This window comes from Falco cherrug, chromosome 8, assembly GCF_023634085.1.
Source record: "Falco cherrug isolate bFalChe1 chromosome 8, bFalChe1.pri, whole genome shotgun sequence".
Lineage (NCBI taxonomy): Eukaryota > Metazoa > Chordata > Aves > Falconiformes > Falconidae > Falco > Falco cherrug.
Window position 1 is genome coordinate 57456023 of NC_073704.1, and position 26509 is coordinate 57482531.

General features: G+C 44.2%; 2 protein-coding genes across 6 annotated transcripts; one reads left to right on the forward strand and one right to left on the reverse strand.

Annotated features, from left to right (window-relative positions):
* Nucleotides 1-119: 119 nt before the first annotated feature.
* On the reverse strand, nucleotides 120-8126 carry CNOT8 (CCR4-NOT transcription complex subunit 8). 3 transcript variants are annotated; one of them, XM_055718956.1, is made up of 7 exons: nucleotides 8018-8126; nucleotides 6826-7025; nucleotides 5044-5237; nucleotides 3527-3688; nucleotides 2580-2724; nucleotides 1792-1902; nucleotides 120-1483 (listed from the first exon to the last, which is right to left on the reverse strand). In XM_055718956.1, exons 2-7 carry the CDS (start codon nucleotides 6940-6942, stop codon nucleotides 1334-1336), a joined length of 879 nt encoding a protein of 292 aa, XP_055574931.1. In that variant the 5' UTR covers nucleotides 6943-7025; nucleotides 8018-8126; the 3' UTR covers nucleotides 120-1333. The 3 variants fall into 3 exon arrangements, with proteins under 3 accessions (XP_055574931.1, XP_055574930.1, XP_055574932.1); XM_055718955.1 differs by having other exon boundaries at nucleotides 7888-8025; XM_055718957.1 differs by having other exon boundaries at nucleotides 7892-8024.
* FAXDC2 (fatty acid hydroxylase domain containing 2) lies at nucleotides 8064-26502 on the forward strand. 3 transcript variants are annotated; one of them, XM_055718953.1, is made up of 11 exons: nucleotides 8064-8149; nucleotides 10614-12654; nucleotides 15338-15406; nucleotides 16540-16587; nucleotides 19468-19559; nucleotides 19667-19770; nucleotides 20454-20575; nucleotides 20903-21108; nucleotides 22063-22168; nucleotides 23282-23448; nucleotides 24299-26502. In XM_055718953.1, the coding sequence occupies exons 4-11, from the start codon at nucleotides 16540-16542 to the stop codon at nucleotides 24450-24452; spliced, it is 999 nt and encodes a 332-aa protein (XP_055574928.1). In that variant the 5' UTR covers nucleotides 8064-8149; nucleotides 10614-12654; nucleotides 15338-15406; the 3' UTR covers nucleotides 24453-26502. The 3 variants fall into 3 exon arrangements, with proteins under 3 accessions (XP_055574928.1, XP_055574929.1, XP_055574927.1); XM_055718954.1 differs by having other exon boundaries at nucleotides 10614-12405; XM_055718952.1 differs by having other exon boundaries at nucleotides 10614-10859.
* Nucleotides 26503-26509: the final 7 nt, after the last annotated feature.

Here is a 26509-nt window from a genome sequence, read left to right on the forward strand (position 1 = left end):
TCATAAATGGTAAAAGAAGAAAAGAACTTGAGCATCTTTCGTTGTGTATCGCTCAAATTCAGATTCCAAAGCCTGAACTTCAGGAATTTTAATGCTTGATGGAAAATCCAAAACAAGGCCTCGTTTAAAAAAAAAATTTATTTTACAAAAATTAAGAACAAATCGTATTTACAAGCATTTTAAATACCAGCTCTAAACCTCAACTTCTAATAATGGATTGTTTAAGCTTGTTTAAAATGCAAGACAAAGTCTTAAAATTTAAAGTCTGCCATGTCCAAAAGGGGTTGGGTTGGTTTTTTTGGTTTGCATTTGTTTGTTGGGGTTTTTTTTTAAGAAATGTCATTACAGAACTGTTGAAAAAAAACACTATACAATAGCTCATTTTTTAAAAAGTCAGAATCCCAAGTTGTTCTTCCATCTAATAACTTCTTAGATGTTTATAATTGAGAAACAGCTGTTTTGGCTGTTGTTAAGCATATAGCAGAATCAGGGGCTGGAGGAGTATGGGGAAGAAGAGGAACAAATACTTATCCATCTGCTGAACTACTTGTGTTGCAAGAAGAATAAAATTCGTAGGTTAAGTTGAAGAAAACCGAAGTCAGAGTATTGGTCCAACCCCCTATCAAAGGTGAAGTTTTAGGCCTCTTAAGCCAGAACAGTTTCTTAATACCCATAAGAACTAAGCTGAGGCTCAGTTTGGGTTAAACCTGTACCACACAGGATTAGAAACTATGGAGAACTGATCAAATCAGCTCCAATATTATCCATTCCCACTGTTGTTAAAGCAAATCTCTGAGTATTTTTAGCTGCAAGGATCATTTTTAATGTCATCCGTTCCCAAACCTCTGCAGTGATCAAAGGGAGCAAGTTTCAGACTACACAAAGATAAAATAAGCAAACATGAGGTGAAGCAGTCACCCTCACAACATGCAGAAGTTTTAAAATAAGCTGTATAAAGCACAATTTTCAAATTGTTGTGCATGTCTGTGTCCATTCTCACTGGATATCCAGACCCTTAGCTCTACTGAATATTCTACTGTTAAGTCTTCCTTGTGGATTCTGTACAGTATAAAGAAGGAAAAAAACCGGAGGTATACACAGTAGGTTATGTCTTTTGCCCTTGGTATTAAAAAAATGGCAAACCACAAATGCTGGCATTAGGAATTCAGTCAACTTCTGGGTTTCAAATGAAGATGCAGCTCTTCAGCAAAACTGCAGGCCTTCTGCAGGCTGTATACTGTAGATGCCTTGTGTTTGAGACACTATTGGGGAAAATGGTTGAGGACAGCAGCTGCCAATATGGTAACCATGTTCTACTGAGGGGTACCACTTATCATGGCTGCATGTTGTTGATAATAGCCAAAATGCTCATTTTCTCTTGGGCTGAGTCCACATCTTCATTTTGTTTCTGAGCCACTCCTGTGCCAAGACCATACAGCCGCCCACAATACTTTGCATCATCAATTGTATCCTCAAAAAACAACTGCAGATTAAAAAAAAAAAAAAAGGTATTTTTTAACTGTGTCTTTACATCAGAAAGCACCCAACGTCAATTAAACAGCACATTTGAAGTCAGACACCTCTAAGATGCAGTGTACAAATCAAAATGAGCACATGGAAGAGGAGTAAACAGAAGTCTGTGCCAGTATCAACAACAACTATTATTGACAGTTCAAAGTGTGAGGGTCACAAGGCTCAAAACAAACAAACAAAAAAACCCCACCCACATTGTGTGTTGACATTTATGGATAGGAACTGGAGAAAGAAGAACCATAAAGAATACCGCAGTACCTCTTTCATTCTGAAGAATGCCATTCCTGTGAGAAGAGAGTCCGATCCTGCCTGGTGTTGTCGTCCAATTCGCTGCAAATCCAGCTGATCTGCCACTTCTTGAAGGCCACCCTGCCATGGGAACAGAACAGATCTTATTTTGGAAGATTCATCTCTTACCAGAATTGCCACACTTCCCCAAAACGTGAGGACAAACACTGGCTACGATGAATCCATGCAGATTCTAGCAGTACACACACACACCAGCTGTGAGTTAAACATAGTAATAAATACTGTTCAAGAATGTGTAAATACTCTTCTCAGGTTGAGTACCTTGCTTTCCTGCTGCAGATACTAGAGATGACTGTGGGTACATTCATAGGTTACAAATGCTGGACCTTTCCCTCCCCTGCCTTGAACAAGGCTGTGATGCAGTAGATAAATGACTTTCAACCCTCTGCATGTCAACCAGTTAATCAAGTCATGTAGTAGTTCATGTAAGAACTCCACCTTGCATAGCGAAGATAAGCATGCTGAATTATAATTGGCCTCTGAAATTACTGATGCACAAACGGAAGGTTATGGTAATGTCGCCTATATAATACACATATTGATAAGCCTAAAACTGGGGAGGCAGTATCTATTAAATACAGACTTAGTCATACATGCTTTATGTGTGACTACTGGCTTATATACACGTTCCAGTTTTAATTAAGACTTGATACATGCAGCAGTTCTGTCACTTGGCTACTGTACATTTACAGTGTTGATGCCCACCCATCATTTGCTTGCTGGGGAGACAGAAGTACCTTGAGGTTTTTGCAGCTCTTCATTAAGTACTTTACATCATAGATAGATGGGAAGAAAAGGTTCAAAATATGGAAAAATTCATGTTCCTCTTCAGGTAACCTGGAATCTGTCAACAATTTGACCATGTAGCCAAAGTCATAACCACTGAAAACCAAAAACATACAGAAACCAGATAAGCAGGCAACACATGTACTCAGTCGGTACCAATATCTCATTTTTCACAAGAGTTTTACATGTTGTAGCTTTCAAAACATTTTCTGATGTTTGTAAAACTTCTCTGGATTAGAACCAGAATTCATCCTGATCACCTGTGTCAATGTTGGACTTTTGAATGTTCTCTGGGTGCCTCCACTAACCTCTTACAGAACAGCTAAGCCTTTGGGAAGAACATACTTTTCTTCCCAAGACTGCAAGTTTCTGTAGCTATAGGCAATACAGAAAAGCAGGACACCTTGTAAGTATCTGTTGTGAGCACCTCCTTCCTCAAGTCCTTTTACCTGCTGATACCAAGGACCAGAGGCTACAAGACGGACAACTAATTTCTTCCTCTACGTAAACACCAACATTTTAAGGACGGAACAAAAACCTTATTTCACAACGCACACAAGTTACTAAGTGTAGAAATCATATTTCAACTTAGTAACTCCCGCCAGAGAGGAAGACTTGTAACAGCAAAAGGACTTGCCAGCAACGCACACACAAAATTGAGACCACAGTGATCTTGGATCATGATATCTTGGATCGTGTAGCCAATTAGTTAGTAGAAAATGAAGTGCCCAGTGTCCTTACTTCTTAAACTTGGCCTTCGTATCTTTAAACTTATTTTAAGAACTGCAGAGCTGCTAATTCTTCTCCTTCAAATGTGTCAGTCTCCATGGACAAAAGTATAGTATTTCAGTCAGAAAGACTTCTCATTTCACAGCATCAGTGACCATCTCAGACCTACCTGTGGAAGGACAGCCACTTCACACTGTCACTAAGGACGACCCCAGATGTCATAAGCAATTCTGCAAAGTGTAGGGTATCAATCCCTTCTTCTTCATGCTTCTGGAACTGCAGCCCAGAGCTGGCAAGGAGGTCTATGGAATCCTGAGAGTACATGTCCTCCCTGAAGGAGAAAAACAGCTTTTGCACTCAAGGTGCTATGCTACCAAGTCAAGGCTCATTTCAGAAAAATTCTCCCCACACTGTATTTCAAAAATTGGAGTGACCAATAGGCTATCTCTGGGTTCCACATTTCTCTCTCTAGAAAATTCAAATTTTAATACCACTACTGCAGCCTCCTACATCCAACACAAGCTATTCTGCAATCATAGCTAGTTAGTAATTCTGTTGGTAGTGCAAATTCCAAAGATCCCACCTCCATATAACCGAATGATGTTTTGAAAAACGTCACTTCTGCAACATGAATGGAAGCACCACAGATGAGAGCACAAAGAAAAGGAGAGCTCTCCCAGACAAGAAGACATACAACTCCAAAGCACCAAGCATCATTCCTGTCTACATTTTTCTTTCTCACTTCACAGCACACACCACCATATCATCATCTCCTCCAGTTCCATCGCTGGGAGTAAACAAAATTGCATAATACTTGACTATGGAAGGACAGGGATGAGTGATGATATGCTTGGTGGAGAGCTGAGCAGGAACCTGATTTCTGTAGTTTGTTTCATTTGAGAGGCGAGGTGGGAGTGGGAAGAACATAACACAGCAAAATTTATGACCACTTCACTCTGACTTTGGTACTTTCAAGAGGCTTACAAACTTGTGGGAGTAAATATTGCAGCTTTTGGGTTCAAGAACTGTATGACCTGCACATACTAGCTATATATTTTTGTAACGTTTTCCAATAAAGTCCCATAAGAATAGAGATGGATTTCCTATAAATGTGTGGTTTTGCCAGATAAACCCTCTCTTTATTTCCAGGCAGCTGTAGTGGTAATTATGCCGAGTTCTCTTTACAATTACAGGGGAAGGGATAATACCTGTTTCAACAGTAACCCAGGGTGTTACAGCATGGAGGAAACAGGAACTGCCACACTCCATTTAACAAGATTCATTCTCCTGAACAGGTGTGACAATTACACAGTTTATATTTTAGCATGGATCTGTGAACAGGCATTTTCCTTTTTGCTGAAAACAGTACATCCATTTATTTTTAGCAGAAAGAGATGGATTTTTATATATAAAACATAAAGTTTCTGACGATTGTTCCAGAAAAAAAAAAATTAAGGCACATAAAATTACTGGGGATAGGCTATTTATGAAAGAAAGAGTATTAAGGACAGGATTTTAGCATAGACTTCCAGAAACACTGCAAATTCCTGTCATGCCAAAAGAGGTTCCCACATAATCTGTGTTAGAGTCTAAATTTTTATCACTCAGAACCAACATATGGACACCTGCATCTGCCAAAGGAAAGCATCACTTCACAGGGAATAGGTGATTATTCAAAAGACTCACGTAAGGTTGAATTTAAAGTTGAACTGCCAGGTGTTGATGCCAGAAGGATATTCTCCTTTCTCATTTGTGAAAGTCAGGCCCAGCTGGATAATTTTCAGAAGATCGACGTTACACCGAAGAAGCTGGTATTGATAGTCTATGGAACTGCGGAATTCACCAATTGGCCTTACAACAACTCCAGGAAACTCTGTGTCCTAGGAGAGAAGGGAAAAATCTTATTTCACCACTTACTTTATCAGAAGCCTATTCAGTTCCACACTTGCAGGTCTTGGCACTTCATTCTGTGAATTGCTCTGTAAAAATCACTTTTTTCTTTCCTCTCGTTTTCCCTATTCATGCAACTTTTAAACCGCTACAAGTCAGATACTAAAAAAACCTACACAATTTGTTAACTTGCATTCATTTATTACAGGTATCCCTTCTTGCAGTTTTGTTTTAGTCCAAAACAAAACTGTTACAAAGTCATCCGGTACGCACTACTGTACAAACTAAACATCTCTCTCTCAAAGGACTAACTCATTTTCCCTAAATCTACTAAAGTGGACTTTATTTATTTATTTAATCAGTGTTCTTTCACATTCTAAATACCAGTTAAATTTAGCACTCTGACCATCTTCATTCAATAGTCCAGAGATAGTGATAACCTTCACCATTTTTGAGGAACAGCCAACGCCTACATTAACGAAAACCACTGCCAATCAAAACAGACCTTAACAACACAGCAACTATCTATTAGATGAAAAACATTTTACTTGGCTAGCGATAGTGTGCTATCTTTGCTAAAACCCAAACTTCCATACTATTTTTACTCTGATTAGGTCACATAACTTCCATGAAGGATGCAGTGCTGTGTATCTGAAAAAAATTCTCCCTTGCCCAAGACCTTTGCGTCCACACTTACAGCACAGCCACTAAAACTGATCATAAGCACACTTTCAGTGAGACTGAAGAAAGAGAAGCAAGAAAGATCATTTCCCATTGATATATGGTAACAAAAAAAAAAATCATACTCACTTACACAACTGCATTTTACACTGAAATACCCCACGCTCTACAGGGGCACGTGTTTTTATGGCACAATTTTATTAAGGACTTTTCATACTTTAAAGTTTAGTGTTCCTAAGCAGACTTGGCGTAACTTACAGTATCCTAACAAAAACCAGTTATTTCTGTAACTAACTGGCTCCTGCCTAGCAAATGCAGACTTCTATGAGCAGGAAGAGATTCCTCCCACTTGGGGGAGATTCTGGTCTTCTTAAACAAAGCTTTCTGAACACACTGTCATACCTACAACCAGAGTACTTTCCTTCTCTAGGAATCAACATCTGACCTCACTAAAAAGGAGGCAGCCTAGCTGACTAGTTGTCATTTGCAGGCCTTTTGTCCTGCAGGACCATGGCATCTTCCATAACCAAACGGAGAAAGACATTCAAAGGACAAATACACTGATGGAAAACTAAAAATTTAAACCCAACTGCACATCTAATCAGTTTCATTTTCCTGTTGCACGAACTCATACATTATGAGTAGCTAAATGTTAAATTAATTCAGGTTTTTAAGGTGGTCCCTCTCTTCCCCATCCTTCATTCGATCCATACTCAACATACTTGTATTAAATTCTGGAAAGATTCTACTGAACAGCTTTCTATTTTTTCACCACTTAACTTCCAGATCAGTTTGACTGGGGATGCGGAAAGTAATTTCTCACTCAAGCATCAGCTTACTCCTCTACCCAATAAAATCCCTTGACTAAGGCAATTAGGTCAAGTATAAGATATTTACCATTGCAATGTAGCTGTAACTTAGAACAATCTCTCGAATTTTCCTCATCTCTTCTTCCAGATTGTTTGCCCATACTTCACAGATAACCTGGCTGTTCTCTGCAAGGGCTGCTGGCATCTTGCAGGGACCAGAGTGATGACAGCTGATGTTGAATTCAGATGACAGCGCAGAACTGCAAGCTATGCGATCTTACCAATGTGCTGCATTAAACAAATAAATAATACTTTATACAAAGAAAGACTGACGTATAAGAATGAACGCTCTGTTGAGAGTCACGTCCCACTTCCATTTTCACCTTCAACTAGGCCGTTTAAAGTTCACATCGAGTTCTTTCTTGTTTTTATCACTTCCTGCAAACATGCTGGATGAGAAGAAAATCTAGAGCATCTTTTTGGGTTGCAAGAGGGGATGTGCAATTAATAGTCCAGTTATTTATGAAAAGAGTCATTCTCCCTATCTTTCCTCTTCTCCAGGCATAAGCTCTGAAACTTTGGGCATAAGATGTACAAGCAGGGAATCCTCGCACTTAATATGGAACTATTGCGATAGTTTTAAAAAACAGTAACAGAATGCTTCACAGGCTGCATTTACAGGCGTGAGCCTCTCTGAGGTAACTCAGGAAACGCTCGGGTGATGCATTTCAGCCCACACTGACAGCAGCCCCGGCGGCGCAGCACCCACGGTACCTCACCGCTTGTTTACCGCTCCCGCCGCACCGCGGGCAAACCGCTCCCGGGCCCGCAGCCGGGGCTCAAGCGCCGCACGCACCGGCCGGGCCCTGCGCGACCGGCTACCTGGGGCTGCCTGTGCCGGCCGGAGGGCCGCAGCCCACCGCCGCCCCTCCCCCCCCTCAGCCCGCCGGCAGGGCCTCGCTGCTTCAGGGCCCCGGGCCCGCGCGCCGCACTGCCCCCCGCAGACTCCCCGCCGCCGTCCGCCCCGCCGGGGCCGGGGCCTGGCCGGACGTGGCTCATCCCGGACGGGAAGCCAGAGGCCCCCCCGCCCCCCCCCCCGTCCCCGCCGCCGCGGGCTCCCGCGCAGCACCCGGGGCCGTCCCGCCCGCACCTGCCTGCGCGCCGCCAGGCCCCGCCGCTCGCGCCGCGGGAGCCGGGCCGCCCGGCCGCTCTAGCCCTCAGTCCCCCCCGCGACTCGTCTGCTCCGGCGCTCCCCATCGCCGTCCCTGCCCCCACGCTACCTGCCCGGAAGCCGGGGCCGGGCCTCTCGCCTCCGCGCAGGCGCGATGCGGCCCCCGCCAGGGGCAAGACTTCCGGGTTGCCGCTTCAGCTCTCGCGAGAGATGGGGAGAAGCCGGCGGGGCGCGCGGTGGGGTACGTTGCTGCGCGCGCCTGGCCCGCGGCTGCGCGCGCTCCCGCGGAGGGGAGGGGAAAGGGAGCGGGCGGGGGAGCTGGAGCGCCGCGCGGTGGGGCGGCCCGCAGCGCGCCTGCGCGAAGGCCTTGGCCTCGTCGTGGCTCGTCTTTCCCCACCCCCAGCGCGGGCTTATGGGCTCGCCCGGGCTCCGTGCTCTGGGCGCGGCGGGCGAGTCCAAAGTCCGCGGGCGGGGGTGAGGGATAAGGGAGTTGGTGCCCTCCTCTCCCAGAGGGACCGGGAGCCTCGAGGCTGGGTGGCCGGAGGCACCCACCGGGCCTCGGGTGGGGTTCCAGCATGGCGGCGTGGGGAGCCGCCCCAGCGCCAGGTCCCTTGGGGCAGGGGCTGCGCCAGGCCCCGGCTGAGCATCCCTAAAAGAAATGGCGGCCCTCCCTCACGGGAGGCGAGTGGGGCACAGCAGAGCCCTCGGGTCGCTGCAGAGCCCGCTCAGGCCCGGGCTGCCGTGCGCCATGGTCCCCCGCAGACTCACAGGCCTGGGCTGTGCGGCCCAGCGGGGCAGGACGAGGGGCTGTTTTTTGAGGCCAAGAGCACAAACCGCTGCTGTCCTGGCACGTGTTGCTCACAGGTTGTCGTCTGTAGCAAGACTCTTCAGTTGAGGAAATTCTCCTTCTTCCTGCAGAAGTTCAGAAGTAACTCTTAATATATCTACTATGTCTGCAGACTTCTAGGCTGGCTTCTCCCAGAAATGCTATTTAAATTACATCAGCAACAGAAGTTTGTATCCAGAAAAGCAGCGTAATGTAACTTCTTGTGTAAGGTGGCTGCCAATGCTTGCTTTGCTGGTTGATGCTGACAGCAGATATGCAATTTATTTGGAAGTTTGTCTACTGATCATTAAGCATAGATAGTATTTCCTTTCTGTTAGATTGCCAGCCTTCTGGACGGGGTTGCATCTGTTACAAAATCCTGCAGTTCTAGTGCTGCTGCAGAATTGTTTTCTGCCCACCATTTGGGAGTATTTCCTCCCACTGAATCCTAACTACTTGCCTACCATTTTGATAAAAAGTATTTGGAAAAACAAATCTTGGTACCTTTTACAGTTCAGACATAGTTCAGTGTCTCAGGTTTAATGTTCATACCTCAACAGAAGTGTAACTTTTAGAAAAGAGGTTATTCCAAGTACTGCTCTCTATCAAGTGACCTTGGTGCTGTCAGCATCTTATGACATCCCATTATTGAACATTATTTGGATTCAAAGTTTATCTTCGTAGATGATAGATAGTTACCATTTTGCCTTAGCTCTGCAGTCTCTTGTGTTGTGTAATTTATGTATTATGCAATATGCTAGACTGGCAAAAAGTAATCGCCTTTCTTCCCGTGGTCACTTGAGTTTGGGATTTTGTGCAAGAAAGCGTTGTTAGCAAGTAAATACAGCAGGCTGGATTACAGCACTCTGTAAATATAAGGTTAGATTTATTATTTTTTTTCCTAAAGGGTTCAGAATAAAATACAACCATTTTTCTTTCTTACAAACCCAGTGCTTGAAGATATGTTAAATCCAAGGGAAAAATGGAGGATTAATCTTCTCAGGAAACCAAAATATGTGTGCCTTGCTACTCTAATAAAAAGTGTATTGGAGGAAATAATCACTTGTGATAAACTGCACTTACAGTGTTTTAACGGTTTGCATGTAGTTTAAAAAAAAATGCTCTTCAGGGATGTTTACGAGCATTGGTGGTGAGAGCTGGAAATGTTGCTCAAGGCGAACAGAATTTTTTTTTTCAATCATGACTAATTTTGATCACGGCTAATAAAGATGAAAAATAGCTGGGAAAGGCACCCCACTCTTTATGAAAAGTCCCATAGTTCTTGTATTTGGAAGTTAGTTACCAAACTTGCTTCCAGGTCCAACACTCAAAAGCAGGACCTTGAAAAGTCCTCAAACCCTCCATGCGGTTCTGTTAAGACCACAGTGAAAAAACAGTTTGTCTTGTAGACTTACTGCATCCTGAGGTGGAATAAAGGGCTTTAAACTCAACAATTTCACCTTGGTCAGCTTGAGCTGCATGTCCTGGATCGTGCCATGTTGAAATCATTGTGCATTTCCTTTAGAACTTAGTAACAGCACTGCAAATGGTAGAAAACTTACTTATGGAAATGTTAAAACGTGAATTGAGAGTTAAAAGATGCAGCTGTTGCTGGCTGAACACGTTTAAACCATAACAGCAAGGCTGTAGTTGACATTTTCCTAACCCTTCCATTGCTCCACAGATGCTTACCAAAAACCACCACAGTACTGGGTGGTGGCATGTGTGCCCTGGCAGATGGTTAGAAATATAGTTCAGAACGCAGGGAATTAACGATAAAGTTCAGATTCCTCTTCAGCATTAGAGGAGCTATCAGTGTGGGTTTGTACAATCCTGAAAAATAATTCGTAGTTTTTCTCCTAATGTTTTTTTCAAACAGCGAAACAAACAGTGACTATTACAAAAACTGTGGCGAGTGAACAAAGAGAAGTTATTTTATGAAGTGTCTGATCAAAAAGTCTTTCTGCTGAGAAGACATCAGACTTCGTGCATGCCTCAGCAAAGACAACACTAACATCGGAGTGTTTGTGATGAAGATGCCAGTGCAGGGCGCAGGCTAGCTAACAGACAGAAGCAACTTTTAGATGACTGCCAACCTGCGCTAGACACAAACTTGCACCAGAAGGTAAATTACACTTCCATCCTTATGACTAATATGCTGAGCTGTCTGTTCCTATTGGGTGTAAATATTTCAGAGATAACCCGTGTCGGGATTGAACAACGGTTAAAAAGAAACACTGAGGTTTGTGAAATTCACTGGCTTATCACCTACTTTTGGCTATTGGATGGATAGTCCTCCCAGTGCAAGCTCAAATCCAAATCAATATCGACTCAGGACAACATTCATATGGCACTCCTCTCTTGAAATGCCAATTTCCTCTTCCTCCTCTGCACGTGAGTAAATAGTTTGAAGGAATTGCATTCCTCCTAGGTGAGTGTGCTGGCTATGATAAATAACAATTAGTAGCAACAGCTAAGAATTACAGACTTTTTCCCCACCAAGGAATAGCTGGGATTAGTCAAGAGAAAGTGTCAATGAAAACAGTAACACAGTCTTAAATCTGAAATGAAGGAACAGCAAATGTTTACCACACTAAGAGGACAAACACCATGAGGGTGGGACAGGAGTTCTGGGAATACTCTCCTGAAAAAAAAGTTAATTGATTAAAATACAGATGTAGTAGTAGGTACAAGAAACCAGGCTCAGACAACGAGGCAGCACCATTATTCATGCTCGCAGATCGCTCTGCGGCTCTAGCTGCTGCTGGCTTGAGATGTTGCTTACCAAAGAGCATGTGTTGCTTTACCTGTGAATGGCCATGCAAGGGTAGCTGTGAGGCAGAGGTCATATTCCTTGTTCTTCCTTGGGTGGAAATATAAATTTGGAAGGTTATGGCAAGTAACATCCTCAGTTCTCAGGGCTTAGCTCATAATAGGGCACTGTACATTAGGTAAGTAACAGATTGGGGCCACATTTGCATAATAAAGACCAATGCTGCTGCACATTGCATCTCCCTCTCTGCAATGCCATAATTACAGACGTTATGGTCTGTAAACATATTTGAAGACAACTAAGCCCAAGCACATTCTAACCTATTTGTATCTTGCCTTACAGTTGGAATCAATACCTGTAACTGGCTGAGAACACTATGTAGCAACATAGTGTTGGTGTACTTCATAGAGTTAGTACAACACAATGAAAACTGGACTGCTGGGGTCTTTTGCCGAATCTCATAGTAACCCTTATTGCTTTTAACAGATAGACCTTTAACCCATTGAGTTGCACTGGCATTAGCGATTCTGTGTTCAAAACGTGAGTTAGTGCATTATAAAAACTACTTACCTTTAAGGTGTAGGTGGCTTTTTTATTCTCAGATACAGCCATTGACTCTTGATGAAAAACTCTTACCTGCAGAGATGTATTCCAAACCCCGAACTGAGTGACAGCATGCACATATGCACAGGGAACACTGCCAGTACTAACAGTGACATGGCACTGGCTTCACATGACTCGTCTGGGAGGGGACAGCCAGCTCCTGCTTGGAAACACACCCCTGTCACATTTGCCTAAACCGTCATAAAGTTTCCACAGCAGTAGTGAAAGGTGAGGAGTTGAACTCTGGGCTCTGAATAGACACAAAGGACTTCTCCTAGACTACCATCAGCAGGAGGTGAGCAAAGAATGTGCAGCCAGAGTTCAGGGGTATACTAGCTTGAAAAGATACGATAGAAACTTTGAGGGAATCATTAAAAGGCAATGGCATGTGTCTGTGTAAAGTATGGTTGTAAGCTTTCCTAGGCACTGTGGTTGCCTTCAGATGCAGGTAGTGCTTGGCACAGTAGGACATCCACCAAGCACAACATCTAATCCTGTGTCTGTCCACACAGTGTGGCTGATAAGCAACTTTTTGGGTGACCAGGTAAGCTCTTATGTTTTCCTTTCTATACTTTCATGGATAATCATAGCCTTTTTTGTCTCAGGCGCAGTTGTTTCCCACTATCTCTCCACTGTAACTGTTGATTCTAGTGAAGTGAGGTCTACTACAGAAGATCCAAGCAGGAGAGAAAAAGGAATACCAAGAAACTGTGGTGGGCAGCACGTCCATCACAGCAGATGTACCCTGTTCCTCCGCTGCACCTGCCAGCAGCAGGGCTACGGGGCTGGTGTCAGAAGCAGGAAGCAATGCAATAGAACCCTGGGTACAACACAAGGGGACAGCAGAGATGGGATATAAATAATAACATAATTTTTAAAACAAATGTAGAAAATACGGTAGTTCTTTCCTTTTAGACTGTGTTGAGCATTTTAAAACATGACTTAGACAAACTAGCTTCTTCCGATACCTGAAGTGGAAAATTCAGTGGAAACAGATCTGTGACTTAATGAACAGTTGTTGGACAAATTATGAAGTACATGGAAATAATAATAAATAAAATGTATTAGAATTATTTATTGACTAGTGTATGTTTCCCCTTAAATGTCAAGAGACTGACTGGAAAACCAATTGCTTTCACTTTAGGGTTACAAATTTGGTTTGGATCAATTTTGTGTTAACTACTTTGAAATAACTGAAAAGGAACCTTTTTTTTTTTTTTAAAACAGCACCAGTTCTAGTTCATATTTGGAAATAGCTGCAGACAGCTGAGATCTTCGCTGGTTGATTCGGGGCTGTATAACGTGCCAACATGAGATCAGTGCCAAGCAGTTGAATGGCTTTCTTGTTTGCCGAAACAGCCGTGGTTACGCGAATGCTTTTTTAATGTATTTGGTGTATTCTGAGTCAGAAGAGGCATTATCCAACAAAAAAAGAGTAGGTCATGAGATGCTGGGGAAAGCTTAATCCATCAAAATTTTTTTTTTTCATTTTTTTAATGTAGAATTATTTTTTTAATGTAAATAATGTAAAAGTTTATCTTGTAAATGTGACTTAATAAAGGTAGTACACTGAGATTTTAGGGAGAGTGAGGGTAAGCAGATATGGCAGTACTGTTTCTTTGCCCAAGCGAGACTTCTATCATAATTTGATTATTTTAAAAGGAGTACTACTAAAATTATTATAATTTTAACTCTTTCCTAAACTCAAAGAATATGGGACTCAGTGAAGCAGTGGCTCTTTCTCTTCCTAAAAACTCAGAGCCACACTTTCTGCTGTGCTCTGCTCTAGCTCTTTGCATACAAAGACTCAGCAGGGTTTGACTCAGCACTGCTGTATGGAGGAACCATTCCGGAGCATCAGCCTTCCGGCAAGCAGCTGAGATAACCCTATTATGCCTTCTCTCTCAAAGATCTAACATTGTCTGCCACAGGGTCATCAGAGAAGAAAACAATCTCTTTAACCACAGAAGACTATGGCCAACACTATTTACTGTGCTGTCCCAGCAGAATAATTTCATATTGCTGTTTCAGCTCCCGACTGGGCGGTTGTAGAGAAGACAGAGAGGGGAGGTGCACAGCAAAGGGGCAAGGGATACGAGTTACAGCAAGGGAAAATCCGATTAGATACTAGGGGAGGGGGCGGAAATTAAGTAGTCGAATACTTGAACAGATTTCCTAGAGAAGCTGTGGCATCTCCTTCCATGCAGATACTCAAAACTCAACTGTACAAGACTCCAAACAACCTGCTAAGGAAGCTGGAATGGAGCAAAGCCTCAAAAAAGAATGGATTATTCAAGCCTGACATATTTCAAACATTAGCAGTGTTTTCTCGGAGACAGTGGGCATACCTGCACTGAGAGGACCCGTGTGACAAGATGGGACTGTATTGCATGTTATGTAACATAAAAATGCATCACTGGAAATTAAGATGAGGTCAGATCGTCCTGTGGCAAGTTATTTATGCTGTTCTACCCAGGCCAGCAGGTTATTTGTGGTTGCTACTTATAGGTATTCTTCATCAGATATGTTGGAATCCAACTATATTTTTTCAATAAGGTTGTGGTTGGAAAAACTTGATATATCAGAGAAAAAAAAATCAACATACAGAAGATTGCATAGACTGGCTTTAGCAGCTCACAAAGTCTAATAGCAAGGAGCTCTAGATCTGGGGAAAGACGAGAAGTCTGAGAACACTGTGACTTCCTTAACACATTCTTATTTTAAGCAATAGCAACTTAGGGCACCTCTCACTCTTACTTTCTTTGGCCAAGGGAGACAAAGTTAACTTGATTTTTTTTTTTTTCTTTTTAGGCTGATAACCAAAAGTTAGCATTTCCCATAGGAGTACATACAACACTAATGTTAAAATAGGGCGTTGGGAGTTCAGGCTCATGGTTTCAAGTTTCAAATCACTTTTTGCCTTTTTTTTTTTTTTCCTTCTCCGAACTGTTTCACATCAGTTTCTTCCACTAAAGTATGTAGTTTGATGGACTTGGCCTTGTCCTTTTCTGTCCAGGAGTAAGCAGGAGCCCAAGCAGGAAGGTGGTGTCCAATTTTTCTGTCTCGTGCCCCTTGACCTGCATACTAACATGCAACTTAGGGAAACAGAGCTGGTAACAGCTGTAAATAAACAGAGTTGCATTTGTAAGAACGTACCCAGAAAGCTATCATTTCAAGCTTTTTGAAGTATAACCTCCTGGTTAATACGGGGAATTCTTTTTTGGCAGTGTATTCCTCCTTTCTGAAACGAAACACTGCAAGAGGACTACTCCTAAGAGGCTTGCTCCATCGGAAAGGTAATAGAATATCATCTTTCTAATTAATAGTTTTCCAGCTCTTTTTTTCTTTGTACCTTGGACAGGTGCCTTTACCTTGTTTCTGCTTTCCTTTGTTACCGTAGGTAACGTGGTTTGCCTCTGCTTGAATAGTCTCCTAAGTATGAAAAGCAAAATGGATTACATTCTGCAATCCACAGTAATCTGGCCTTCATACTGTAATTCACGTGTTTGTTCTTAAAGATGGGATGAAACCAAGAAAACCTTAAGGAATGTTTTGTTAGCTTTTGCTAATTATTATTTATGGTAAGAGTGCAGCAATATAAAAAGAGCAACACAGTAATCCTTAGGACAGCGTGTCCTGAAATAGAGAGCTTTCCATAGCCAACAGCGGTGAAGCTCCAGCAACTACTTAAACCTTGGGTTAATTTTGTATATTTTTTTTATTTATTACCAAACCCAGCAACAAATGGTCAAGCCAGAGCCAAATGCAGGGAGAATTATTATGAGATGGCCACCTGTCCATTTAGGACTTCAAACACTCAAATTGACCATAGCAGAACTGCAGCAAAGATGATTTTCTCACTTAACCGTGTTCTTGAGCTGTTCCTCTGCCATGTGAGGGGAGGTTTCCTGGGGCTCTACTGTGTTAACTCTTCATGGCACAACCTCACTTGGATGTAGTCAGATTTTTGTTTGCATCCTTGTTAGTTTAACAGCATGTTGTCATTAATGGAAGAACATGTCCCATATCCTCCTTTCCTTGCAGTCTGTGAAGTGCTGGAGTTCCTCCTGAGTGCAGTGTATTCCTGGGCCAGATCAAGGGAGGCAGCTGTGCCACAACACAACAGTCACAATCAAAAGCTTTGGGTTTGCCTTTTCTCCTGTTTTTCTTTGTTACTCTTGCATCCCTGTTAGTCTCCCAGGAAAATACTAACTCACCAGGAAATACGGGAGTTTTTTCTTCTCAAAAGCTCAGCGTTGCTTGATGGCCAACACGAAGGAGGGAGCAGGACAGGACAGAGCACAGAGAGTAAATATTTTACAGTTTTGCAACCGAACTTGAAGTTGAGGGGATTTGTTGGAGTCAGCAGTGTGTTCTTCCACACTCCAGCCGTACAAGGTTCATTTACTTAGATCACTTCTTATTTCAGATGAAAAGAGACTCTGGATATTCCACCATGGCTGAGCAGCAGAAGCAGGTAAAGGCTTATAGTCATCTTTTAAACAAAGCATTTTGCAGGTGCTTTGGAAGGCTGGATGTGTCAAATCGTCTTCTAAAAGAAGTGACAGATACAGCCACCCTCTGATCACTTTAGCACGACTAGGAGCTCATCTCTTATGACTACAGCAACATTTTCCCAGCATTTTTCCCTTCCAGTGGACTGCAGCTGCGGCACCACGCGGTGAAGGGCCTGTGTTCTTTGCTTGCGTGGCAAGAGACCACAACACTCCCCTGTAACCAGAAGCTGCGCCACCTAACCGGACCCAGTCCTTCAAAGTGGTCCTGCTAGACAGTATGTTTCCCAGCAGATGTGCCCCAGTTTCTTTACCTTGCAGGCAGCAACCCTGTTCTGCACTTAAGGAAATTGCCAGCTTGTCCAAGCCCTTCAAGGGCAAGATCTCAAGCAATCCACAGATCAGGGTTTGGAAACTACTGTGCCGGAGCTGTTGGCATGAAGAGGAACAGGGTGTTAGCACTTGGACTTGATCAACAAGATTTTTTATTTTCTATGTAAACTTTCTGCTTCCACAGCTCACGTAATGACACTGTGTGGGATTCATTCACATAATCATTTCATCACATGCAATAAAAACACAGCCTCAAAACAAGACAGTTTCTAGCCAAAGGGCTTTTAAAATGGTTAAGCTTTAGCTACCCTCTGTCCTGTCTCAAAGCAGGACATACACAGTGTCTGATGAATATTAGGAGTTACTAGGTTTTGAAACTCTCCGAGTTCTTCAGCTGGAAGATGCTAAAGAATCTGCAATACTATTTAGTCTAACTAAAAAGTCTTACACTTGTAAGACAACAGAGTTTTTCTTTGGTATGTTCTTCAACCCAAGGGTAGGAAAGACTTACGTGATTCTGCTAAAAAGCTCTAAGCTTTTTGTAGCTTTTGTAACCTTTTTTCTAAAGAATATGTAGATGGTGTTTCAGGGTCTAAAGAGTGAGAAAGTCTTATCTCATGTCAGCATACATGAGGCATAACGTGGATGCAATTGGAAGAACGAAACTGCTAAGAGAGCAACTCTGCAGCCCAGAGCCCAGCGTGCGCTATCTGAAGCTGGAAGGGATTTCATTTTTTTTTTTGCCAGCCTTGCATTTGTAGTTCAGTACACCCAGTGATAATGGTGGCAACAGATCACATTACTTCTAATATAAACTTATAGGGTTCACAAACATCAAGCTGTAGGGCAAGAGTCCTTTAAATTACTTCCTTCCCAGTTGCTAAATTGATTTAAAAAAAAAAAAAAAAAGATGATAGGAGGAAACGGTTGTTTCATTTAACAAGGAAAGTTTCAGTGCTAATGAGCAAAGTTCTGTCCTGGGACAGATAAATATTGCTGACAAGTCCTGGGAGATGCTTAATGTTCTGTAGCTGCTACAGAATCTTAAAGCTTTTAGCGCTAAAAGCTGTATAGAGAGGATTCCTCTATATTGCATTACCTTAAACACACCTGCATTCAACATTTATTAGTGAGCCGTCTCTCTTGTTTGTCCTCTCTGACAGGAGGCAAGCAGGACAGCAACTATGAATCATGCTATTTTTACTCCAGTCTGTTTGTGAAGCACAACACCACAGTTAAAAAACAGGAAGGACAGAGTAATGAACAAGACGCTAGCCAGTTATTACACTGTATTATTTTAGAATTGCGTTGATATTTCTAAAACAGTTGTCCTGCAGATAAATATAATACATATTCACCCAAGAAAACCCAAACTAAGACTGTGGAACTCCAGAACCAGTTCCAACTTGGGCTACTCTAAAAGACTGATAGTTAATTATACATTGGTCATATATCTGCTAAAAAACTTGAGTTTGAATATTTAAATGCTCAAATATATTGAATACTGCTTTTTGAATATACTAATTCCTGGAATCAAAACATCTCGCTGGTAGTTTTCTGACTGTCTTGCAGTTGCTTTGTATAGTTCAAATCCGTACCGTGATAAAAGAGTAATGCTAACATCACAGCTGCCCAAGAGTATTTCTTCAGTAGGTGACATTTCTGTCACTGAGAGCAGGGGTTTAGAGAACTTTACACTTTTCATTAAGAGCAGCTGTTGCGGTTTTCTAACAGTGGCTACCATGTTATTATACATTTTTAAAAAATATTTTAGAAGCATTTAACGTCCTTGTTAATGTGCAGTTGTCCTATACAGCTGGCACCTACTAGCCAAGTTGCACTAGTTGTACTAGAGCTGAGTTGTACCTGTGATGGCCTAAAGGCACAGCAAAGCGACTTATGCAAGGAAAGGTAACATCGTGTATTAAACCTCTGTTACACTTGGGGGGAAAAAGGCAAGCTTCTGGGCACGTGAGCCTGACTTCAGCATCGGTCTTCAAAGCAAAGAGGAAAGTTGAGAGGAGTGGTTCTGGATTAACTGGAGCTGTTAACCAGATCATCTGAAGCACAACAGTTTGGCCGCTGCAGGGGGAAAGCATACTGGGAGGGAAAAAATACGGAGCGAGGGAGGTGTTAAGGTGGATCACCATTCCTTACCCCCAGGTCTTCCTTTGCTACTGCTGCGAGTTATCCAGAAGCTCCTTATGTTATAATCCTCCAGGCAGCAAGAAGCATGCCAAACAAAACCAAAGGGGGCGAAATCAGTGGTCCTTTCTCTCCCTTTGGTTATTCCAGAGAAATTCCATGTCAGTGACACTTGGGGTCTCTGTAAGCACGGCAGAGGGATGTGGGTGTGCTCCCTCCCCTCAGCTACACTCAACAGCCCATAACAGCTTTGTTACCTTCTTTCGAGAGTCTCTGAAACAACAAACAAAAAACAACATTTTAAATACAAAAACCGCTAGTGCAGGACACAGCAGGACGTACTTACCCTTGTTGCTTGCTCACAGGAGGAGAAGCTCAGGGATGCTGTGAAGATCACTGCCCGTGTCCTTGGTACGGGCTTGCTCATATTCACCGTCTTGGCGAACTCTGTTTCTGGGTAAGATTTTTTCCTCAAGCCCCATTGTTCGAACACTTTTCTGTGGATGGAGAGAGGAAAAAGTGGATGATGAAAAGATGGGCAACCAAGAACACTTATTCCCACAGGTATGCACAGAATATCTGGGACACTTTAGGCCATTTCTGGCAGACAACATGGCTGAAGTTCTACTACCTGTGTGAGGGAAAGGAGCGGACAATTTTCTTCCTTGGTGAGTTTTAACAACTCTGTGCTGTAGGAGGAACAATCCGTGTATTACATCTAATAGTGGGACATGGACATGCCTTCCCAAACTCACTCACCCTCCCACAGAAAAAGCACGTGTAGGCTTCAAAGCCAGCCCCAGCTGATGTGGGACACCTGAGCTGCCTTTGAAAAGCTGAAATGGCTTTCCTGTGAAAACACTTGGCTCAGTGAGAGCTGAATGAGTAGAACCCATTACTGAAAATTAAAGTTAAAATAGCGAATTTTACTCTTGCCATAGCACCTATAAAACTCTTCTCTGTCTGTGATTAACAGCTGGCGAACAGCCTGGTAGAGACTTTGCAAGGTCCCAGGGACCAACTCAACCATATCCTACTTGTATTTACAAAAAACCACCCATGACAAGAGATGCCCCAGCCATCCAGAAAAGCCCTTTCTTAGCCTCAGTTGTGGCACATTTCAACCTAGGAGACATTTGTCTACTCTAACCTCTTCCCCATTCCCAAGGTCTTACCTGGATGTCAGAACTTGCCCATATTCCATTTTAAAGCATCTCAGGGCAGAGGATACACACCTGGCACACCTGGGTCCCAGCAAGATCCTCTGGATACTATGCCACCATATTTTGTTTCTGATTTAGCCATAGCTCTCCATTCATTCACGTATCTCTGCCTTTTCCCCACGCCACAGGGGCTGCGTTGGTGCCTTGCCTTGCTTTCTGGTGCTTCAATGGAATCCTTATGGTGGCTGATGTAACAGGAAAGCCAGCTTTCATTACTCGCTATCGCATTCAGCTGGGCAAGAATGATCCTGTAAGTATTTCCCACTCTGCCTCTTCTGCTGGCTAAACGCTTCCTGCAGTCTCCTTAGGCTAGGAGCAGGGAGAAGAACCTGTTAGGCTTTTGTCTTGCAACCAGGTAGGGTTCAAGGGAAGTCAAGCTGAGTCCTGTATATCCATGGCGGAGAGGAAGGCGGTTCTTGTAATTAGGCTACTGATCAGATCTGGCTGGGCTGCTTGTTAAAAAGTTGATCCCAAAACTAATATGGAAACTGCCTACAAATCTGAAAACTTTTTATCCGTCCAACTCAAGGCTGCATTGCTTCTGACTTAGCCTCACGTCCTGACTTCTCTTTTGCAGGTGGACACAAAGAAATTGCGCCAAGCCATCTACACAGCGCTGTGTAATCAGTTCTTTATCTCCTTGCCCATGCTTGTGCCCATGTTCTACGTCATGAAGTGGTGGGGCAGCACCTTCAACAAGGAATTACCCACCTTCCACTGGTTTCTTATGGAGCTAGGCATCTTTACCTTAATAGAGGAAGTTCTCTTCTATTATACACACAGGTGAGTGGAGCACAGGAACAGGACTCTGTGGTTTTCCTCCATGCCTTTAAGCTTATACCCTTCTCCTGCAACAGCAATGGTCCCAGTCCCCGCTGTTCCACCAGTCTTGTATTTATAAGGGAAGACTTCCAGGTCCTGAACTCCACCTTTACAACATGAGGCTTTGGTGCTGTCAGTAACTACAGTAGGCAAAAATGGGTAAAATTACGAAGGTGGAGCAGCTTAGAAGCAAAGGAAGAAAAAACCCAGGTAGCTTTACACAAAAGCTGTGGCCCAGCATTCTTTGAAAAGAGATGAACAAGACTGACTGTCCTGAAAGAAAAAAGCTCAAGAGGTCAGTGACTGATCTCACATTCACTTGTACAGCACCTATGAAACGGGGCCTGGCAGCTGACACCGCAGGCGTTCTAAGCACTGACACCAACATTAGAGGAAAAAACTAAAGCAAGGAAGAAAAAAAACCTGCAAAAGGCTGTGCAGAAGCAAGCACAGCAATCTCAGAAGTATGTAGGTTTCCCTTCTGGACAAATGCACTCAAAAAAAAAAAAAACCTGTAAAAAGCCATTTCTTACAAAGCACCCACAGAACATAAAATTCTGACTCTAATAGTTGCCAGTGGGAAAAGTCAAAACAGTGAGAATATAAAGCGAGTCTTCCCCTAAGCAGTACTCTCCCAGGTCTGAGCAAATGAGTCATTCAGGGATTTTGATGTATGGAATTTATCTGGATTTAAGTTTAACATCAGCCAGTGGACACATCAGTTGTAAGAGGGATCAATACTAAAGAGAGAGCGAGGGAAGCCAGGAGTCCTGCGCTCTTATTCCCAGCTGCTCTGAAATCTTTAAGTTAAAGAGGAGACATGAGCAAGTCCCCAGCAGAAATTCTGTGTTATGTTACTCTGTGTTCCTTTCTTGCGGAGCTCAAAACTTGCCTTTCTCTGGTTTCTCTGCTTAGGCTCGTTCACCTCCCGGTCCTGTATAAGCACATTCACAAGAAGCACCACGAGTGGACAGCCCCCATCGGTGTGGTCTCCATTTATGCTCACCCAGTAGAACACATAGTAAGTGGGTTCTCATGTGGTCACCTCCCAGTTTCTGCACGGAGTGTGATTACCGTGGGATGAGGAGGAGTCGTAAGAGAAGAAAAGTAAATGTTTCTTGGACGCTTCTTTCTTAGGCAGAGGAAGCTAAGCTGCTTTGCCAAGAAGCCTGGCTGTAGAAGCGTCACAGTACCTGTTCATACTGCACTCCACTAGCTTTAAGAGCCCAGATGCAAGTGCCTCCAACAGATAAGGAACCAACTGCATGGCGATTCCTTGAGCACAGAGAGGGCTAGTAGCACAGACGGTGCTTTCAGCACAAGATGTGACACTTACACAGTCCAGGTTACTGCATGGACTCAGAATTCTGTTACGATTTTCATGCTCGCAGCTGGGATCAGTGTTTTCAGGAGCATCTCCCAGCACTGCTTCAGCTGAGATTTCTCACGAAAACACATCCCACCTTCAGAAGATTCCACTTATAGGCACTTTCTCCTGTTAACAATAGTCCTGGGCTGCCACACCAGCTCTGTGAGTGTCCCTAACTGACAGTCTTTGGGCAGCAGGATAACTTTTTATGTAAGTCCAACTGAGCCTAGCTGGTGCTGTCAGCTTGCTCTGGGCAGCGACAGCTGTTTGTGCCACCAGTAGGACACAATGAAGTGATGCAGGCGGGATCATCACATCGCTGCCTTTGACTGCACATGTCCACGGGCCATGCCCTTTTACAGCCGGGTTTCCCAAGAGCAGCTTCTGCATTACTCCAAGGTGAAACTGAAATTCCTACTTCTGACTCCAGGGTGATTTACTGGAATCATGCTGCTCTCACACCCCTGGTTTGATCTCACATCTGACTCCTACTACAAGTGTAGGGAGCTTGGGCTGTGACAATGTTTTGCCGTAGTTGTAATTATTCCTTTGACGATTACGTAATTTTAGTAATTTTTGTAATTATTTCTTTGATGATTATGTAATTTTAGCAAGGTGTTTGCGGACGGATCTGCCCTTTATGCTGTTTGTACAAAACTAATACGATGCTATGATGCATCACCCAGGTGAAAGAATTCAGCTTCTAGAGGAGAGGCTGCTTGTTGTGGACCCATTAATGAGGCTGACTTTGCCTCTCATTTCTAGCTCTCCAACACGCTGCCCGTCATGACTGGCCCGATGCTGATGGGGTCCCATATCGTTTCAATCGCAGCATGGTTCTCCCTTGCTCTCGTAACAACAAGCATTTCGCACTGCGGCTACCACCTGCCCTTCCTACCGTCGCCAGAGTTCCACGACTTCCACCACCTCAAGTACGTCTGGGCACCGCTCAGCTCCCCACTCCCTCCCGCCCTTCCTGAGGCTCGAGAGCGTTTCAGTAACTCGCACACGAGCGGAGAAGCCTGACAGCAGGCTGAATGCTGGTTCTCAAAGCAGTTAAAACAGCCGTCGGGGTTTCAGAGGACAGAGCCCACTGCCCACGCAACTGCCAGGCACCTCACTGACACCCCCCCTCCTCCACCAGCTGACGCAGAAACTTTCTCCAAAGCACCAACACCGAAGTGGGGCTGGGCGTTTCGAGTTTCCAAAGATGATGGAGGAGGAAAGCACGCAGAAAGCACACGGTGCCTGCAGTATCGGGTATTCCTGGACTTCCCCAGCACAAGCACAGGGTCAGAGCCTGCTCTCTGCAAGGCTCTGCCTAGAAGTTCAGGACACAGCACGTGGGCTAGAAGAAGACAGAGCAAGGGCAAGTCACACAGCTGAAATAAATCCGCAGGGAGCTTTTCTCTCTGTCCCTCTCCAATACGCTGGCATTAGTAACGTTTTCAGGTAACACCTTGCCCAATCAATCCCAATTAACCCTTCCTGGCAGAGATTCCCAGCCACCTCCTATACTGGAGAGGGCAGAGGTTCGGCAGGTTGTTCAGGGATACCTACACAGCACCGGAGGAGCTGTTCCCATTCCCCAGGTGCGCCCTAGATCCAGGCACGCTGCTCCCACCAGTTTGCCTCCTGCAGAAACAGCCGATGCGGCTGCAAGGGGCCCAGCACCGTAGCAGGAATCCTGTGGACGGCTCATTAGGGCTCTGAAAGGAGATGGAAATACCAGAGCAAGGTAACCGCAGTAACTTCCAGTGATGTTTATTCTCTGGTTTCCAGGTTCAACCAGTGCTATGGAGTCCTGGGAGTGTTGGATTATCTGCATGGCACAGACACAGTGTTCAAACAGACCAAAGCCTACCAGAGACACAGGGTCCTCCTCAGCCTCACGCCGCTCTCAGAGAGCATCCCCGAGGCACCCAGGGCAGAGTGAACCAACCCCGCAGCCTGCAGGGTGCCGCAGAGCCCCGTGACTAGCAGAGCAAGAGACAATGATTTATGCCAAATAGTATTTTAATTGGGAAACAAGTTACTGTTCACACGTAAGAAAACCTGAAGCTGAACTTAAAACATGCGACTTGAAATGACCGCACTTTTGCTGCCACTATTTTCTACCCAAGGCAGAAAAAATAAAGAGCTGCTCTAGAAAGCTATTTTAAAACCACGTTTAGTGGGTTTTTTCTTAATTACCTGCACTGTTCCTTGTTCTAGCTGCCTGCACTTAAGCCAGATATGTTCTGGGCCACATGGCTTTGGGGAGTTATTAAGGTTTTTGTGCTTCAGTTTTCACTCTTTGAGCAGCGTTCTGCAGAAATACCAGCAAGATCACTGTAACTACATGTAATAGGATTAAACCCACTACTTTTCTGAGACTTTGAACACCTGGGATACGAGATGCAACCCCATGGAAAGTCAGCGGGGCCAGAGTTTTGGAAACATGCAACAGAGGCCTGACTTCCCCCAAGTTTTTCTTCATCCTGGTCTGACCAAGGGCCATCACGGCCTACATCGCCACTCCACAAACTAACAGCTGCAAACGTGAAGCCAGTTTCCCCATCGTGGGACAGGAGAGCTGGGGGCTGATGTGCTACATGGCAGAAGCCCTGGTCCATCACTTCCTCCTGCTGAGCTCCATCTTGCTCCCCACACGCCAAGAGGGGTCACAAACCAGAACTGCACAACGTGAAGTTGTTGTGAAGCGCACAACGTGTGTGAAGCGTCTGCACAACTGCAGAAAGAGACTTTCCAAGGGAAGAAGAGTCCCGGCTGTCCCGAGTTGCGTGGACACTAGTGAAACCCTGTAAGAAAGGGCCCAAAAGAGCGTAGCATCCATACCTTTATGCGTGTCCGTAAGTACCTACACAACTGATCGATCCTATCTGGGGGCCTGGGACAAAAATGACACGTCACCATTGCTAGGCCGTGTCCTCCGAGGAAGCTCCACCTGAGGAACCAGCTCTTCTCCCACCCTCCTTCAGCCCCTGCGACCGCACAGGGATGAGCCCAACCCGTTCATGTCCCCTTGGGGAGGTCAAGTCAGCAGAACAGAAAACCCAGGCTGCACTGTCTTTTGAAGTTTTTATTTTTATACATTTTTTTTGTATTAAAAAGGAAAAAGCATAATTACCACAAATTACAAAGGACTAAAGCATTACTAGAATAATGAATCACATCAGCCTAGAAAGCAGATACTCTGAATAATATTAATGTTATAATACAAGCTCTCATTCAAGTATTTTACATTTTTCTCTTTTCCTTTTATATGTGATGATGATCCTAGCACATGAGTCAAAGATTATGTACTATCGACAGAAGATGGATCATGTACAGTGGGCCATATTAACAAGATTTTCCTCCCAAGTGATACATGGTCTGTGATGAGTCATTTTAAGTTTGTCTCTACGATAAATGCAGCTGAAGAAGGTTGCACACACTTTCTAGTTTTGGGAAACAGAAGGCTGAGGTTGGGACACACAGGGTTTGAGAAGGGCCAGCACATCGAACCATCACCCCTTTTGCTCCTGGCAAGCGAGCAGAGGGCCAACCCTGGCCGCGTGGCTTACTGGGGGTTTCTGAGCCACAGATCCAAAGGCTTCCAACCCCAATGGGACCGGGACAGGCTGGGAGAGGAGGAGGGGGAGTGGGGCTGCACCAGGGAGGCTCGGGGGACCCTCCTGGGGGCGGGTACCACCGGCACGAGCCAGCCCCATGCAGAGCTGATGGCTAGAGAGCGAGCCACAGGGGGACAGCGCAGGGACCCCGGGGCTGACCCGAGCACGCTCTGCATGTCCCCTCCGCTCCTCGGGGCTTCCCACCAAGGGGATGTGCTTGTCACAGATACATCGGTCCTATGTTCAAGTGTCTGCAGAAAGTGAAACTGTAAACTACTCATTGAAATGCTGCCCTCCAGCCACCCACTCCATGCCACTGAGATGAACACTATCTTAAAAAAAAAAAAAAAAAAAAAAAAAAAAAAAGAAGAAGTCATTC

What these genes read in the sequence shown, in the direction of transcription:
- CNOT8 (XM_055718956.1), bottom strand. Translation starts at nt 6,942, where the DNA reads ATGCCAGCAGCCCTTGCAGAGAACAGCCAGGTTATCTGTGAAGTATGG. An exon ending in AACTTTAAATTCAACCTTAC is followed by an intron (nt 3,689 to 5,043) that starts GTGAGTCTTTTG and finishes TTTCTCCTTCAG; the next exon opens with GGAGGACATGTACTCTCAGG. An exon ending in AGAGCTGCAAAAACCTCAAG is followed by an intron (nt 1,903 to 2,579) that starts GTACTTCTGTCT and finishes TTCCCATGGCAG; the next exon opens with GGTGGCCTTCAAGAAGTGGC.
- FAXDC2 (XM_055718953.1), top strand. Translation starts at nt 16,540, where the DNA reads ATGAAAAGAGACTCTGGATATTCCACCATGGCTGAGCAGCAGAAGCAG. An exon ending in TGGCTGAGCAGCAGAAGCAG is followed by an intron (nt 16,588 to 19,467) that starts GTAAAGGCTTAT and finishes GCTTGCTCACAG; the next exon opens with GAGGAGAAGCTCAGGGATGC. An exon ending in AGCTGGGCAAGAATGATCCT is followed by an intron (nt 20,576 to 20,902) that starts GTAAGTATTTCC and finishes TCTCTTTTGCAG; the next exon opens with GTGGACACAAAGAAATTGCG.